Source organism: Sphaeramia orbicularis, chromosome 4 (genome assembly GCF_902148855.1).
Source record: "Sphaeramia orbicularis chromosome 4, fSphaOr1.1, whole genome shotgun sequence".
In the NCBI taxonomy this organism is placed as follows: Eukaryota; Metazoa; Chordata; class Actinopteri; order Kurtiformes; family Apogonidae; genus Sphaeramia; species Sphaeramia orbicularis.
Genome location: NC_043960.1, coordinates 5,925,765 through 5,944,321, shown reverse-complemented (window position 1 = coordinate 5,944,321; position 18,557 = coordinate 5,925,765). Strand labels below are relative to the sequence as shown.

Genomic DNA, 18,557 nt, shown 5'->3' with positions numbered 1-18,557 from the left:
TGTTCCATAAACATTTGGTAACAGGCAGAATATTGTTAAACTTTTGGAGTTTGGAACTAAAATTTGACCAGTTTCTACAATATTACATCTGTTATTATTAACACAACTCCAGATCACAGTGGATCCATAAATGCACAAAACATTTAGTTACAAGCAGAATATTGTTAAAATTGCACATTTCAGGCTGTTCGTCTTTGTTTTTATTTATGTATTTATTTGCATTTTATTGTGAAAGAATAGTTTTGTAAATGTAAATATTTTCACAGTGTAATGTTATTTTTTTTCACGTAATTTTTTTCCACATGATTTTTCACAAAGAAAATTTGTACTTGTCATTATTTATGGGTTATTGTGTTGTTATTTTTACTGGAGATCACATTGGTCTGTATGTGGAACCTGAACCAAAATGATTTTGACAACCTGGACTGTTCAGGTTCATTTTTGCACTTTCATCCTGCGGGCTGGAATGGATCCTTTGGCGGGCCAGATTTGGCCTCCGGGCCGCATGTTTGACACCTGTCGTCTAGATTTTTAACAATGTGCATCTTATTGTCGAGCTTATAAATATGAATAACAACAGTTTGATTTGGTTGCACACAGTATGCATATTTTTGCACTGGGTGTTTGTTTTTTGCTTTTTCTGCATAGGTTTCAACAACTTTTTTTTTTGCTTGTAAAAACATAACAAAAAAATCTACTTGTAAAAACTCGAAAAAGAAACCTCAATTTTCAAATATGGTAATTAAATACTTTTAGAAAATCAGCTTTTTTTTTTTATTTGAGTACATGTTCTCAACCCTCAAAGGTAAAGTAATCTATGTGCATTAAAACAAAAAGGAGTAACTGACAACATTAGAACAGCTGTTTCCACTTCCAGACAACCTAAAATTACTTGGTCCATGCTTCCTATGTTTAATTTAGTTGGACATGTGTAAAAATGCAAATGTTTTGGAACCATGTTGTTCAGACAATGGAGAACATTTTCAATTATAAAATTCCAATGGACCCCCTGACTATCTACCTTGGTCTAATACCTGATGACGTAATTAAAAGAGAAGACACTTATTTATTTAAAATTTGAATTGTTGCCTGCAAAAAGGTAGTCACAAGGAACTGGTTAAAAAATGACCCTCTTCGACCACAACAATGGCTGGACATTATAGACGAAATATATGCCATGGAAAAATCAACATTTTATCTGGGGATTAAGATGGGAACTTTTAAGCGAAGATGGGAGAAATGGACCAGATTCAAGGACACGAATTCTTGATATCAGATCAAGTACGGAAAGCAGTTGAATGCATAAGGAACAGCATCTCCCCTTGTTGTATTGTGTTTTTTTGTTTTGTTTTGTTTTGTTTTGTTTTGTTTTTTTGTTACTGCATTATAAAAGTGATTTAAAACATTAAAATAAAAAGTTAAAAAAAAAAAAAAATGACTTGGACCAAAACCCAAGCCAATACACACTGTCCTGCAACTAAATAAATAAATACAAATACAGGGACTTTGTATGGACGCGTCAACACTTGAAAGAGCCTGACTGTGTTTTGTAGGATGGGTATAAGTCAGACTGTTATGAAACTAGAGACTGGAGTGAAATACCAATAATATCCCTCACAGATGATAATCACCCACAGTAATCATCCCTCAAGAGCCCAATCAGGTGGAGTGCAGACCATAAAGATGTAGAAGAGCCCAATCACAACTGAGGCTTCACATTCACCAGCCCAGGCTCCAATCTTCTGTCATTGGTGGAGGTCAAACAATTTCACAGACACTCGGCAGCTTATGTATGTCTAGACTTAAGACTCAGCGTGACGGGGGTTCGGGCTGAGAACCCCAGGGGCTCTGAGGGAGAACCGAGGCAATGCACAGACCATATGCCTGTCAACCAGAGTCTGGAGTAATGGAGTACATGTACGTCACTGTATTACTGTTCGAATTTCACCCATTAAAGCCCAGTGCTACTTTTGTGGCAGTTCCTAAATGATTTTTTCTCTATATTTAACCTTTCTTAAATGGTACCTGTAGTGAATTTTTATTGCTAGCTGTGTCCAAAAATCATCTATAGACCTAGCGGTTCTGGCCTGTAACTTACGTCATAGCATAGCATAGTAAAAAGGACCATCAGCGCCTTCACTGCCTTAGAAAACTGGCACACTTCCACACTGACTGAACCATTTTAACTTTATTTTATCCTTCTTTTATTGCAGAGGTGTCAAACATGTGGCCTGGGGGCCAAATCCGGCCTGCCAAAGGGTCCAGTCTGGCCACTGGGATGAAGTCATTTAAATTTTAAAGAATGATTTACCAAATATTTTTTATATCAGTACTTATAAAATACAGACACATCTTTTCTCAAATGCCAACTCTCCCAGCATAAAAACTACCACATCTACAACCCGTGGTTTACCAGCTGTGTTAATTTTATGTTTGTTTGTTTTTTTTTTTTACATGTATGTGTTTTAATAATAATAATAGATTAGATTTATATAGCGCTTTTCTATGAACGCATACTCAAAGCAAGTACAGAGCATCCATGATTCATTCACTCTCACATTCTCCCTCTGGTGGTGGTAAACTACATCTGTATCCACAGCTGTCCTGGGGCAGACTGATGGAGGCGTGGCTACCAATCTGCACCTACGACCCCTCCCACCACCACCAAACATTCATACACCAGTGTGAGTAGCAGCACTGGAGGCAAGGAGGGTGAAGTGTCTTGCCCAAGGACACAACAGCACATGGACAGAGTGGGATTTGAACTGCCAACCCTTCAGTTATTGGACGACCCGCTCTACCATCTGAGCCATGGCCGCCCCACAAAATGCACAAACACACAGTTTTACTTAGAAACTACTGAGATCATATGCTTCCAACCTCTAAACTTGAATTACCTATGCTGTTTACAGAACCCTGGGAGCAGGTTGGAGTTCTGAAGCCGCTGCCGTTTCCCGTTCATTGGATTCAAAGCCGGGCCTGTTGCTCATTCAGACTCAGCTCCAGCCGACCGCACATCCCCTCCCTCAGCATGTACGCCTTTTTCATATGCAAATTTCTTCTTCTGTTGGCCTTTGTTGGGTCCTATCTGGAGGTCTTCAAATGGTGCACGTGGGCCACCTGACACATCCTGCATCTCTGCTGATGCATGTTGGCGCTGCGTTTGTTTCAGTGGTGATAAGAGGACGTGGTTTTTTTTAGGTTTTTCTGTAGAGCCTCAGTGACGTCCCCCTGCACACCCCACTCCTCTGCTTTGTCTAATAACTTATCCACAAACCCAGACCCCCATCCCCAACCCCCCTTCCCGGGTCCTTCCACTCCCTCATGGGTCACTATGCACCCCCCCCCCCTATTGTTAGACCCTTTTCTTGTCATCTTTAGCCATTCTGTCTTCAGTAATGATGTCATCCCTTCACAATCTTGTAATTGAAATTCCAAGCATGGACTGGAGAAAATGCAAGCCAGTTACTATAACCACAAACACAAAGCAGCTATTAATTTATACACAGTTTAGCAGCTTGAATGGGCTTGGATAAACTTTTAAATGGATGTAAAATTATTAAAACATCGTGTCAGTTTGTTCTTAGAAGCCATGCGTGTGGAAATTAAAGGATGCATCTCCAGCTGGATGAATTATTTTGCAGCTTTAGTGTCTTTTTGCATATTAAATAAGAGGAATGTGTAGTTATATTCAACATAACATACAAAGGAAGCAAAATTATTAGTGAAAGATTATTAAAATTTTTTTAAAAATACTCAAGGAGCACTATAGAGTAGAAGAAAAGTCACTTACCATCTTTTACAAACAGTGATGAGATGACAATAGTGCAGGCAAGTAGATGGAAATTACAATAACGAATTAAATCCATAATAATCCATAGATCTGTAGCAGGACATCATCCTGCTCGCCTTCAGACAGCTTGTCATGCGCTTCTGCCTGCGTCGTCTCATCTGTTGTCAACTCCAGAGCCACTTCACGCCACTTCTCTGCTCAAGCGCCATCAGGAGCCTCCATCACACATGACATGAAAAGACTACAGCAGCGTGGTGTTCAACAGGCTCCACACAGCCCCCCCACCCCCCACACCCCTCCAACGGGTCCACATGAGAGGTAGAAGGAGGGGGAAACGGGCAAATCACTGCAAAGACTGTACCTGATGTCCCTCCCTTATGAAGACCAGTCTGTTTGAATGGCAGAGATGATAGGATGTTAAAGGTGCAAACATTAGATTATGTACACTGTAAACCCAGACTTTGTATTTACTAAAATGCTTTAATTACAATGTACTTAAATGATTTGTTTTATTACATTACTATAAAATGTTAAGTATATTCTACTCATTTGTAGACATAGTCGAAAATATGAAAAAGTTTAAGTTGAATGGATTTAAATCACTCCGTTTTAGTCACGACCACACCTTTTTATCTGTATTATACTGCTGTCATTTCTAGTTTTTTCACACTCTGTGCTACTGAAAACATCTAGAAATGTTTATATGAGGCGCTAAGAGGGTGGAATGGGAGGACGATATACAGTAAGGGAAAGCCCTTATGTGTGTAATGAATTCAACAAAGAAATCCATAAAAATACTTAAACCATACCTTTTATTAACACACCATCCAGCTGTTCTTGATTTACAATAGAATTAAGATCAGAGGTCAAACAAAACCAAACTGTGCAGCTCTTGCAGTAGAAATATTTCAAGCAAAATAAATTAAAAAATAAAATGAAGCAAAATAGAATAAACCACTTTTGGTCTATATATTGTTTGTTTCAATGCTTTGAGAAGCTTGTGGAAGTTTTGTTATAATTCGGCTGTTTATAATACAGCGATGGCAAAAAATTATCACCAACCATCACCGACCAAAACCATCTACTGACCTAAAATATTTAATACCTGTTGATCCATTAATCCTATCAATACATGGAAATAATTGGAGTAAAATACAATTTTTCATCTTTTCATGGTCATCAGATATGACCCATTTGGACGTTCAGGGGCTCCGTAGTGAATGTGGAAACACCGTCATCTTCTACAACATTGATTCAAAAGTCAAACATATGGAGTTTGATAAATGAGAGTGGATGGAAATGCTTGGTTTATGTTCAGTTAATGATATATTTTACTGAAAAAGTTACTTTTCTTCAGTCTTCTCTGTTTTTGATACAATAACCCTCAACTTTAATATGAGCCTTTATGAACATTTTCATGATCAGTAAATTAAATATCGGAAAATACATGATTTATACTGATAAAATAGAAAATACAAAGGATAATATTGTAAATAAATGGTGATAAATCACTAAAGAAAGGTTAAATATAGAGAAATTTTCATTTTGGAACTGACATAAAAGTTGCGTTGGGTCTTTTAAGGGTTAAATATATTTCATAATTTTTTTAAATTGGCCATTAAAATGCCCATGAAATGAATTTAATACCTAGAGAGTCATCATTTCATCATCAGTAAAATAAAATAAAATAAAATAAACGAACATTAACTTATGTATTACTTATTTATTTTTTTTCGCCTTATCTACTGACAAATAATGTGTTGATCCTTAAGTCTCAAAGCTAATTTTCATGATCAGTACATTAAATATAGGAAAATACATGATTTATATTGATAAAATAGAAAATACGGAGGATAATATTGTAAATAAATGGTGATAAATCACTTAAGAAAGGTTAAATATAGAGAAAATTTCATTTGGGAACTGATATAAAAGTAGCCGTGGGTCTTTATGGGTTAAATATATTTTTCATAATTTTTAAAATTGGCCATTAAAATGCCAGTAAAACGAATTAAATACCTAGAGAGTCATCATTTCATCATCAATAAAATAAAATAAACGAACATTATGTATTTTTTTCCCCCCCTTATCTACTGACAAATAATGTGTTGATCCTTAAGTCTCAAAGCTAGTTATCATGATTAGTACATTAAATATAGGAAAATACATGATTTATACTCATAAAATAGAAAATACAGAGGATAATATTGTAAATAAATGGTGATAAATCACTTAAGAAAGGTTAAATACAGAGAAAATTTCATTTGGGAACTCATGTAAAACTAGCGCTGGGTCTTTAAGGGTAAAATATATTTCATACTTTTTTTAAATTGACCATTAAAATGCCCATAAAATTAATTAAATACCTACAGAGTCATCATTTCATCATCTAAATAAATAAATAAATAAATAAATAAATAAATAAATAAATAAATAAATAAATAAAATAAACATTAATTTACGCATTTTGTTTTTTTTCCCCTTATCTACTGACAAATAATGTGTTAATCCTTAAGTCTTAAAGCTAATTTTCATTCAATTAAATAACATAAACTTTCCTTATATTTATTATTTATTACCTCCGGGGTCGGGTTACACGTTTCCATGGCAACGTGTCCAGGAAGTTCAACCTCAGAGGAGGGAGCAGAGGACTAGCTAAAATAAAACTAACTTCTCTTCAGTGTGGCTTCGTCAAAGTGTCCTAATTTCGCCGGTAACTCTTAAATTGTCATTTCCGGGATGTCTTTGTCTCTGAGGGCCAGTTCGGCCCCAGGTTCGTCGAGGCCGGATCCAGACCCGGACAGAGGTGCGTTCAGGGGCGAATGGGAAATGCTAAACAAACACAGATGGATGTTAGCTAACAGCAGCAAACCTCAGGGGTGAACTGTAGACCTGTGTGTGTTATTTACCACAAAACCATCTATTATTCACACGGTGTTTTCATTTATAATTAAGGCTAATATTAGGCTCCGGAAATATAAAGTAGCATCACATTTACACGGTTCATTTACTTCATATTTAGTAGTAGTTGTAGTAGTAGTTTATTTCGAGCACATAGAATCATCAGATAAAGAATCCTACAACATGGTCAAAACAAATAAATAAATACAATTTGGGAAGAGGGAGTGGGAAGAAGTATAACTTATTGACTCCTACCCCCCTTTTTACAAACTAATAATCAAACTAGATCCGCCTCCTTTGCTTTGTTAACACACATTTTCCTCTGTATATATATATTTTTTACAATAACACCAAACATCCATAAAAACCATTCATGTACACTTTTTTTAGTCACCTCATACACAATCAGATTTGCAATAATCAACCGTTTTTAATATAAACTATAATATATATATCCACTTAAAATATTTACTCCAAATACAATGATCAATAAATATGATAGTATCTTCTTAACTTCTTTAACTAAATAATGGTGAGATGGAAATAGTTTATCACTTATAAGTATGTGTGGTGACCTCCAAATGAATGTTTCTCTGCATTTAACCTTTTCTAAATTATTTAACCCCAATTTGCTGTAACATTTTCATCTGTATTTTTCATTTTTCAGTGAAAAGGAAGTATTTTCCTGTATTTAATTTACTTCCAAACAATTTTTATTATTATTATTATTTACTTTATTTATAGAATATTTTGAACATTATGGAAATACAGAGTGATGCACAGCATAGGGTGTAACCTCCTAAGACCCAGGACATGTCAGTGAAGTACAAGCTTTTTTGTTTTTTATTAAATATGGGCCTATATTGGAAACATCATGATGCAACAGTCTTTTAAAATTTTTATGGAATGCCCTTTGTGGTGGACAGTTTTCTTTTCTTTATTTTGTGTAAAGTTGTGAAACTCTTGTCCACAAATGTGGACAGTGGGTCTTAGGAGGATAAAAATAAAAATGAATGAATAAATGAAAAAAATACAGATACAGAATAAACATCGATTGTCACACCTGAATGTCAACTCCCTTGTCAACCACCACCCAAGGCCAATCACACAAAACCCAAATAAAAGACAAAGAAATAAGTAAAGAAAACAATTCAACTAAAAAAAGGGATGCATATATGCATACATACACACACACAAACATATATGAATTGAAAAATGAATAAATAATATTAAGTAAAATAAATTGCAAAAAGTAAATAAATTCCAAATAAAATTTTCTCTGTGTTTAACCTTTACTAAATGATTTATCACCATTTATTTTAATATTATCCTCTGTATTTTGCATTTTTCAAGGTACATTGAATTTATGGATCATGTAGATGTTCATAAATGTTTAAATGTTTAAACTAAGAAAACTGAAGCAAAAGTGACTTTTTCAACAGAATATATCATTAACTGAAGATAAAAACAAGCGTCTACAACCACTGTCTCAATATGAGTATGAGTATTACTGAAGGCTTCACTTTTATTCTGTCTTTTCTGTGGCAGAACTGCCTTTTCAAGTCCTAGCAGAAAGTAGAAAGACGCAGCCCTCAGATGTCCATAACCAGGGCATCCCAGATGAACTGCTGGTCAGCCTCACCTCCACGATCTGCAACAGAAACTCACTGGCCCATAATGCACATCACCGACACTGCAAGGTATCAAGTCCTGTTTACAGAGCACTAGAACAGAGTAGAACAGGGGGTCAAACCCATTTTAGTTCAGGGGCCACGTTCACCTCAATCTGATCTGAAATGCGCTGGACCAGTAAAATAATGACGGTGAAAGAAAGTACAATTACATTATAATGATGTTTACATATGCAGCGTTTCCTTAAAAATCTGAATAACATGAACAACTTGAAATGTCTTAAGAAAAACAAGTGCAATTTTACCAATATTCTGCTTCAGTTTATCAGTTTATCATTTACACATGCGCATTACAACTTACAGTACAATTACAAATATACATAACATTTAATGACAGGCAGAATATTGGTAAAATTGCTTTTACTTCTCTTAAAACATCTCAGGTTCATATTTGTTCAGGTTATTCACATTTTTTGTTAAAGCATAGTTTTTTACCATAACCATTTTCATGTAATTTTACTTTTTTATGCTTAACAAAGATTAAATCCGGAGTTGTCATTGTTTATAGGTTATTATGATACTATTTTACTGGTCTGACCCAACTGACATCTAATTGGTCTGTATGTGGAACATGAATTAATATGATTTTTACACCATTGATTGATAATTTCTTCAGTGTAATTTTTGCATTTCACAAATTCATCCTACGGGCCAGATTTGACCCTTTGGCGGGACGGATTTGGCCCCCGGGCGCATGTTTGACACCTGTGGAGCATAAGATTATACACTTTCATTGTGGCAAATAAAATAGATATAATTAACCCTATAACACCAAAGGTATCATATTTGATACATGAGTTTTGAAGCCCTCTACATGATCAGTGTGATATTTTTTTTTTCTTGAAAAACCTGATGTATACAATTAGACACATGTAATACACAGATAATCCACCAGGGGGAGGCGTTTGTTCACCAGAGGCCTTTCCAGTGACACGAAAAAGACTGTCTTTAATGAGGAAGGAGGAAGAACTTTGACAATTTTGAAAAGGAATCACCAAATTTTTTAGACATGTTTGTGTTATGCTCAAAAATATGTTTGTTTGTTCAAAAATAATAATATTTGAACATTGAGACCCAATGTATCAAAAATGGTACAAAATTGAAAGTCATACATGGCAATTAATTTTTGAAAAAACATTTTTTTGGTTGTTCAGAAGGACCAATGAAGGCTCCAGTTTCAAAGAACTGGAATTTTCTGTCAATGATTGAATGGTTCAGGCTTTACAGGGTTAATAGTCATCAGCTGCAGATCTTTTTATACATATTCCAGTGAACTTTTAATTCATTTGACTTCTTTTTCACTCAGTTAAAAGCGTTAACTCTATGATCATGGCCGTAGTGTTGATGTGATTCTGTCTTCCAAAGGGGTGTGGATTCAGACGACCAGATGCTGTCTGGCATCATCCACTCGGACGGAAGAAATACAAATACTTTCTCGAACAGCCACCGTCCCTGACTGGAGCTGGCAGGTCAGTTCCAAGAAATCTGCCTCACACAGTTTGTGTTAAGGTTCGACAGATGCACAATCTGGACAGCATGTGATGTTTTTATTATGTGTACATGTACAGGTGGTTATGTGTGATTTATGCGTCTTTAAAGTGTTAAAGTCCTTCATGTGTTTTCCATTTGGATGGTGTCCACATAGGGACATTTCATTCCTGTGTGACGCTTCCACAACTCAGAGGAAGACGTTCCTCCCACCACTCACTGACAGGATTAGCAATGAGGTAAAATAAAACCTGCCTGACCTGTGTTAGCTTCACTGATTATAGAAGGAAGTGCCTGAGTGAATAATATTATTTCAATGTCATACATATACAGAACAAATATTACCTCACAGATGTTTTTTCTCATATTCAGTCACTTTAAAACTAATAAACTCATTATTATTTGTTAAAAACATGAATTGAAGGATGCGCTACACACATTAAATTACATTTTTATCGTAAGTAACTTATCTGAGTTTAGAGTTTTTAACAGCAGTTGTATATATTTGTAGTTTTCAAAAGGGAACATATGGATGATAAGTATTATTTGAGATGAGATAAGGTAAGGTAAGGTAAAGAAAGATAAGATAAGATAAGATAAGATACGATACGATACGATACGATACGATACGATACCATGGGGAAATTTCACAGTTAAAAACAACCACATACAACAAGTAAGTGGACAGAAAAACACAGGTAGAAAAACCACAAACAAGTGAAAAATTAAATATAAAGAGAAAAATAAGAAATTTGGTATTTATTTAAGAATTTATGTAAATATAGAATTATAATTAAAATATATATGTATATATATATATATTTTTTACATATTTACATAGTGGCTGCACATGCACATGTGTGATATGGGGGGATTACTTAGGCCTGTTGTATAGTCTGATGTCTATACAACAGACTGGTTGTAGTTAAATGTCATTTTATCATATTTGACTTAATTCTACTTCACATTATTTTTACAGAGTTTGATAATAACAGAAGCTCCTCTGTCCTCCAGAACTTAAGTGTCTCAGACAGTCTGGTTCCAGAAGAATACCATATTGTTAAAAACAAAGGTCTGCAGAGCCTGGAGTTCTATGAGGAGTGAGTTCACTACTTGACTGCATTTTTCTCCTGTTCGTGTGAAAGCATTTTGCATCCTTTATTATTGATAGATTGTTCTTTTTTTATGATAAGTCCTTTATCATCTCTCATGTTGTTTTTCTTTCTTAGTGCGTTCACAGTCCAACTGAAGGATGATGAGCAGAGGTTACGGGTTTTTCCTTCACTGTAAGTTAATTAATACAGGATACTTGTAGGAAGTAATAATACTGTGTTCCACTGTGAAGACAACGTCAAAGGGATCATACAATAAAACCATACCATTTGTGCATTTTGTGTGTTTTGTGTGTTCAGGAGGCCCAGTGGCAGACAGGAAGTGATGCAACTGATGAGGATGATGGACGACATGTTGGAAAAGGCTGGAGTGGAACAGCAGATGGAGGAACTGAATGAACTGTCCCAGGTAGAAAGACAGACAGACAGACAGATAGACAGGCATACAGACAGGCAGGCAGAGACAGACAGACAGAGACAGACAGACAGACAGACAGATAGACAGGCATACAGACAGGCAGGCAGACAGACAGAGACAGACAGACAGGCAGACAGACAGACAGACAGGCAGGCAGACAGACAGGCAGACAGAGAGACAGGCAGACAGAGACAGACAGACAGAGACAGACAGACAGACAGACAGATAGACAGGCATACAGACAGGCAGGCAGACAGACAGAGACAGACAGGCAGGCAGACAGACAGAGACAGACAGACAGGCAGACAGACAGACAGACAGGCAGGCAGACAGACAGGCAGACAGAGAGACAGGCAGACAGAGACAGACAGGCAGACAGAGACAGACAGACAGGCAGGCAAGCGGACAGAGACAGACAGACAGGCAGAGACAGACAGACAGACAGACAGACGGACAGACAGAGACAGACAGACACACAGACAGACAGACAGACAGACAGAGACAGACAGGCACACAGACAGACACAGACAGACAGACAGAGACAGACAGACAGACAGGCAGACAGAGACAGACAGGCAGACAGAGACAGACAGACAGACAGACAGACAGGCAGACAGAGACAGACAGACAGGCAGACAGACAGACAGACAGACATGTCTAAATGTAAAACACAAGCTGTTTCTTTTCACATCCTGAACATCACTAAACAAAATGACAAAAGTTGTGTTTTCATGTGGTCCTGATGCCTGTACTTTCAGTGTTTTTTGGACTATTTGTAACATGATGATGGTTTGATCAAATCTCTCACAGATGGAGGGTCTGTTGGACTTGGTGAGGGCTGAGCAAAATATCTACAATATTGTTTTCCATGAGGTGATCAGACAGGTCAGTGTGGGCTGTGTGGAGAGAGGACAACTGTTGGCCAAACTCAGGTTAGTGTCCAACAATGAAGGCAGAAGGCTGTGTAGAATAGAATAGAATAGAATAGAATAGAATAGAATAGAATAGAATAGAATAGAATAGAATAGAACAAAACAAAGTAAAGTAAAATAAAGGCAAGGCAGGTTTTTTTATGTAGCACATTTCATGTACAAGACAATTCAAAGGGCTTTACATAAAACATTAAAAGCATTACAGCAGGGAAGCAATAATAAGTATATGTATGAGAAAAAAAGAAAAAACAAACAAACAGATAAATAGATAAAACAGATAAAAAAAAAAAATTAAGCTTAAAAGAAACAGTGCAGATCTGAACCTCTGAATAAGAACTCTATTCAAATACAGCTGAGAACAGGTAGGTCTTTAACCTGGATTTAAAAAATAAAATAAAATAAAATAAAATAGATCAGGGATTCCCAAAGTGGGGTACATGTACCCCCAGGTGTACTATTTTTGTATGTACATTATGTATGGTTGTACATAAACTTAATGAAGGTCCAGTACTTGGGGTGGGTGGGGGGTGGGGGGTAGCTGGATTGGAAGTTGATACAACAGTTTCATGTTCAAGTTGTATGTTTCTTGTTGTACATTTGAAAATTGAAAATGAAAAGACCTTGATAAAAAAAGACATATATACAACATATAAGGATATACACAGGCAGTATAGGATATGTTCATAGGTACATGTCCTTATTCTGTATGAATTCTACACATCAGAGCGTCCTTCATGTTCGTGTCCAAAGCCTGTTTCTCAGTGGTTTTTGTGTGACCAGACAGCGTTACCAGTCCCTCCTGGAGCGAATCCCCCACCGCCTGAAGGCTCTGCACACTGAGGTGGTGGCTCAGAGGGCTCTGGACCGCCAGCTGACCACAGAGATCCACCGCATCAAGACATCCATGCAGCAGCTCAGCGTGTAGGTCGGGGGGGGGCATTACAGCAGATGTTCCTGGACACTTTTAAGCATCACTACCTGACGACACAGTGACTGTTTGTGTGCGTCTACAGAGAACTGTCCAGGATCAGAGAACACGACGCCTTTGTTTCCCAGCAGGCCGAGCGTGCACACCAGCAGCTGGAAGAAGCACTGAGTCACACACACAACAACTCAGAGTAAGTCCACATGTCCACGAAAATTCACAGCCTCGACTAAGGCTATGCAGCACAGAGGACTTTAAAGTATATAGATATAATTACCAATCAGATAAAAGGTGATTCTATACAAGTGTTTTAGTCACATTTTCAACTGTTCCACCAGTGGAACTGGGCAGTTTATGGTGTTTATTGTATTCAGCGTGCAATGTTTGTTTGTTGTTAATGTAGTTTTCTTCTTCTTCTTCTTCTTCTTCTTCTTCTTCTTCTTCTTCTTCTTCATCTTCTTTTTCTTCATCATCTTCTTCTTCTTCATCTTCTTTTTCTTCATCATCTTCTTCTTCTTCATCTTCTTTTTCTTCATCATCTTCTTCCTCTTCTTCTTTTCATTATTATTGCTACTACTATTAGGTACATATTTTTATTACGTATATGTCGTTGTTATGATTACGAGTGTAATTTTCATCACTTCTTTACAGTTATTATTATAAGTTCTTTTATTATGTAACTGTATATATGCATACATACATATGGTGTTTAGAATTATTATTACTTCTTTATTATTTATTTCTACTAGTAATTTCTAAAGTGCAATATCCTGTTTTTTACTCCTGTTTAAATACTTATTGTTACCACTATTTTCTTTCCTTTTGTCTTGTGATATTTCTTATATGTATACTTTTGGTGTTATGCTGCTACTGGAACCTCAATTTAATGACATTTTTGCCCAAGAGATTAATAAAGTTCCATTGAATATAATGTAATTGGTCTTAAAAATCGGAATGTTCAGAGGACAAAACTTATATTTAACTTAAAACTTATGCTACTACAAAATATCGCAAGGGAGAAGTGGAAAAGTTGATGCATAGATAAATGGTAATAGGTACAGGTACATGTACATGTACAGGTAAACAAACAAACAAACAAACAAATAAATAGGTAAATGCAAATAATCGCACTAATTCTAACTGCAAATGTAAATGCATGTGTCTGCACTTGTGGACAGATAAATAGATTAGATTAGATTAGATTAGATTAGATTAGATTAGATTAGATTAGATTAGATTAGATTAGATTAGATTAGATTAGATTAGATTAGATTAGATGGAAAAGAGGAAGAGCTGAAACCAAAAATATAAAAGTCACAGAAGAAAACAAAAGTCCTTCTTTTCCTGTTTGCGTTTGCTGCTTCAGTGTGGTTCAAGGTTACCACGAGCTCTATGAACTTCAGAGGAGTCGCCTCGAAGCTCAGCTGCTTCAGATGACTGAGGACAGAGACTGTTGGAGTCAGCTGACCTACAGCCTCGCCCTTAAGGTATGGTACTGGATGTCACTTCATTAAAAGAATGTAAAGGGTATTGATCCATTAATACATGACTGTAGGTAATAGAACCGTATTCAGATAGCACAGCCTGCTTTATTGAAGGCTTTAGATAAGAACAGAATGTGGAAAAGCATAATATAGTAACATTTGTCAGAAGATATCAACCATCAAAGACCCAAACATCCACAGTCGACCAAAAGCATCCACTGATCTAAACTGTTTAATACCTGTTGATCCAATAATTCTATCAATACATGTAAATAATTGATGTAAAATACAGTTATTCATCTTTTCATGGTCATCAGATATGACCCATTTGGACGTTCAGAGGCTCTGTAGTTACCATGGAAACACCGTCATCTTCTACAAGGGTGTCAAACTCATTTTAGTTCAGGGGCCACATTCAGCCCAGTATGATAGTGGGCCGGACTAGTAAAATAACTATATAATATATCAATAATCTCAACTCCAAAGTTTTCTCAATGTTTTAGAATGAAAAAATTAAAATTACAGTGTTAAAATATTTACAACTACAAATTATCCTTTTAAAAAATGTGATTTCAATTTATTATGAACAAATTTAAATTTATTAAGAAAAATAAGTACAGATCATAAGTTACAGATCACAGTGGATCTACAAATACACAAAACATTTAGTAACAGGCAGAATAGTCCAATCCAATCCAATTTTATTGTAAAGCACTTAAAAACAACCGCAGTGGACCAAAGTGCTGTACAGAAGAATAATTAACACCTAAATAAAAGAATAAAATGCAGAATAGATTAAAAGACATAGAACTGTAGAAAAAAGAAAACAGTGCTGTACAAAAGAATAAATAAAACCCAAATAAAAGAATGAAATACAAGAATAGATTAAAAAAAAACATAAAAAGCTATACAATTAAAAACAACAAAAAAAGGACAATAAACCACTACCAGTGTTAAATAAAGTAATAGTGTTAAATATTGCACTTCTCTTATTACATTTCAGATTATACACATTTTTTGAGAAAGGATGGATTGTTTTACAATAAAACAAAGAGAAAAATTTGGAGTTGTCATTATTTATCGGTTATTCTGATAGTATTTTAGTGTTCTGACCCGCTGGAGATTGAATTGGACTAAATGTGGAACCTGAACTAAAATGATTGTTAATTTCTTCAGAGTAATTTTTGCATTTCACAAATTTATCCCACCGGCCGGATTGGACACCCATCTTCTACAACATTGATTCCCCAGTAAAACCCATGGAGTTTGATAAATGACAGTGGATGGAAACACTTGGTTTATGTTCAGATAATGATATATTTTGCTGGAAAAGTCACTTTTTCTTCAGTTTTCTCTTTTTTAATAGAACAACCTTTGAATTTACTTAGAGTTTTTTTTTTTGTTACCTTTATTTAACCAGGACAAAAGATCCCATGGAGATTAAGAACCTCTTTTCCAAAGGAGTCCTGGCCAAGAGGCAGCATGAAATATAACGTACAGTTACAACATACGATAATTTACAGGACAAGTCAAACTATGAAAGACAAGTGCAAGTCATTCAGTTAGTCTCTTGTACTTTGAGTTTGGATTTAAAAGCATTCAAGGAAATCAACTCAGTCAGTTTCCAGTCGTTTACCAACATATTTCATGTGCAAGGAGCAGAGTAGACAAGTGCCCTTTGACCCAGTTCTGTACCAGCGAATGGCACAAAGAGGAACAAATGCTCATTTGATCACAGATTATAAGAATCACATAATCATTTAAGTTAAATATTGGAAATTAAATGTAGGAAAATACATGATTTACAGTGAAAAATGCAAAATACAAGGATAATATAATAATAAATAGTGATAAATCACTTAAGAAAAGATAAATAGAGAGAAAAATTCATTTGGGAACTGACATAAAAGTAAGACTGGATGTTTATGGGTTAAATTGGTAACATTTTACAGAACAGAACAGGTTAAGTGCATTAAGAGAGCTGACAGTGTCCTCCAGTAAGGTTTTTCTGTAACTGTCAGGTCATCAGTGTGAAGAAACTGCATCTGGTCAGCCAGTTGCATGCGAGTGAACAGACGTGGTATAAGGCAGCAGAACACTGCAGCATGTACCTCGGCTCAAAGGTAACAGGACACCTTTACATCTACATTTTCTATATTAGTCTGAGAAAAAAAAAAAAAAAAAAACAGATCCAAAGACAACACTAAGGCTACATTCAGCCTGCAGGTAAATGTGGCCCAAATCCAATTTTTTTGCACATATGTGACTTGTATCCGATCAGTTCAAGATGGTTTGAACAGCACAAATCGGATTATTTCAGATCCGACCCAGGCCACTTTCATATGTGGTCCTAAATCTGACACATATCTGATATTTTCCAATGCGACTTCAGTCTGAACAGCCAGGTCATATTTATCCAACCTTTACATCTTTGAAATGCGACAAACGTCACAGTTCTGCATCCTAGATGTGCCTGCGTGGTCACGTATTACATCAGGACCTGTTTTGCACATGCCGGTCATTTCAGGGTCACATTCAGTTCACACTCAAAAACTGATAGACATTGCATTTAATGTATGAACGAATATGAACGAGCTCACAAAAAAAAAAGAAATTTCACCAAAAAATCTGAATTGTGCATTAAGACCTGCTGTCTGATCATACAAGTCTGTGATCTGGTGCATCAGTGAGGCTCTGGCCGTAACAGTGAACCGTCCTGCTGTAGGACACTGAAGACCTCAAAGACCTCGTGGGGCTTAAGGACATGTGGAAAGAAGAGCTGACGGCTTTTATGTCCCGCATGAAGAAGACGGACTATGCTCACTGTGAACAGATCAGCGCCATCCACCAAGGTGTCGCCAAGTGGCCCGCTATCTGCACCACCTACAAAAAGTGAGGAACTGGAAGACAAATGGATGTTGTTTAGGCTTTAATATTATTATCCAGGGAAAATATCTGTGTTTATAATTTTCTATAATACACTCTCTGTTTAAGGTCACCTGACCCAGAATATGCAAGAGCTGCTGTGGAAGAAATACATGCTGATCTGAAGCAGTGGGTTCAGGTAAGAGTGGACATTTAGTTTTAGATTCTTCTCTGTGTGTGTTCTTATCTTTTTTTTCTTTTTTTTTTTTGTATTTTTTGACTCTACAGTCGTGCAAGAAATTCTCAGACCACCCTTGTTTTCTTCAATTTCTTGTTCATTTTAATGCCTTGTACAACTAAAGGTACATTTGTTTGGACAAATATAATGAGAACAACAAAAATATCTCATAGTAATTTAATTTCAGAGCTGATATCTATCCATTTTTTGTGTTTTCTTGATAATAACCAAAATCACTTCAATTCTTCCATCAATATTTATGGCATTGTACTGACAAAAACAGTGCTGTTAGGCATTTCATGTTTTCTTTTCTGTCTGTTTTAGTCACATGATACACACAGGAGTTAGTACTGGATTGCATAACCGTTGTTTTTGATGGTCTAATAATTTATTTTTCTGCGACTGTATCACCCGTTCCTCACCCACAGGGTGGGGAAGCAAAATTTACAATGAACATTTAGTTGTTTTTTCTCAGCAGGCACTACGTCAATTGTTTTGAAACCAAACATATATTGATGTCATAATCATACCTAACACTATTATCCATACCTTTTCAGAAACTTTTGCCCATATGAGTAATCAGGAAAGCAAACGTCAAAGAGTGTGTGATTTGCTGAATGCACTCGTCACACCAAAGGAGATTTCAAAAATAGTTGGAATGTCCATAAAGACTGTTTATAATGGAAAGAAGAGAATGACTATGAGCAAAA

General features: G+C 36.0%; 2 protein-coding genes across 2 annotated transcripts in view; one reads left to right on the top strand and one right to left on the bottom strand.

The window, feature by feature from the left end:
• Nucleotides 1-3,884, bottom strand: part of crb1 (crumbs cell polarity complex component 1) — a 79,581-nt gene extending 75,697 nt beyond the window's left edge. Inside the window, 1 exon segment of the mRNA XM_030131858.1 lies at nt 3,794-3,884. Within this exon segment, the coding sequence (XP_029987718.1) occupies nt 3,794-3,869 (76 nt within the window). The 5' untranslated portion in view covers nt 3,870-3,884.
• A 2,648-nt stretch (nt 3,885-6,532) lies between these two features.
• Nucleotides 6,533-18,557, top strand: part of axdnd1 (axonemal dynein light chain domain containing 1) — a 31,806-nt gene continuing 19,781 nt past the window's right edge. Inside the window, exons 1-14 of the mRNA XM_030132702.1 lie at nt 6,533-6,599; nt 8,243-8,394; nt 9,751-9,854; nt 10,031-10,112; nt 10,855-10,973; nt 11,103-11,159; nt 11,286-11,394; nt 12,214-12,335; nt 13,116-13,256; nt 13,349-13,453; nt 14,627-14,747; nt 16,766-16,867; nt 17,470-17,636; nt 17,739-17,808. Of these exons, the coding sequence (XP_029988562.1) occupies nt 6,533-6,599; nt 8,243-8,394; nt 9,751-9,854; nt 10,031-10,112; nt 10,855-10,973; nt 11,103-11,159; nt 11,286-11,394; nt 12,214-12,335; nt 13,116-13,256; nt 13,349-13,453; nt 14,627-14,747; nt 16,766-16,867; nt 17,470-17,636; nt 17,739-17,808 (1,518 nt within the window). The remainder of the gene's footprint in view (nt 6,600-8,242; nt 8,395-9,750; nt 9,855-10,030; nt 10,113-10,854; nt 10,974-11,102; nt 11,160-11,285; nt 11,395-12,213; nt 12,336-13,115; nt 13,257-13,348; nt 13,454-14,626; nt 14,748-16,765; nt 16,868-17,469; nt 17,637-17,738; nt 17,809-18,557) is intronic.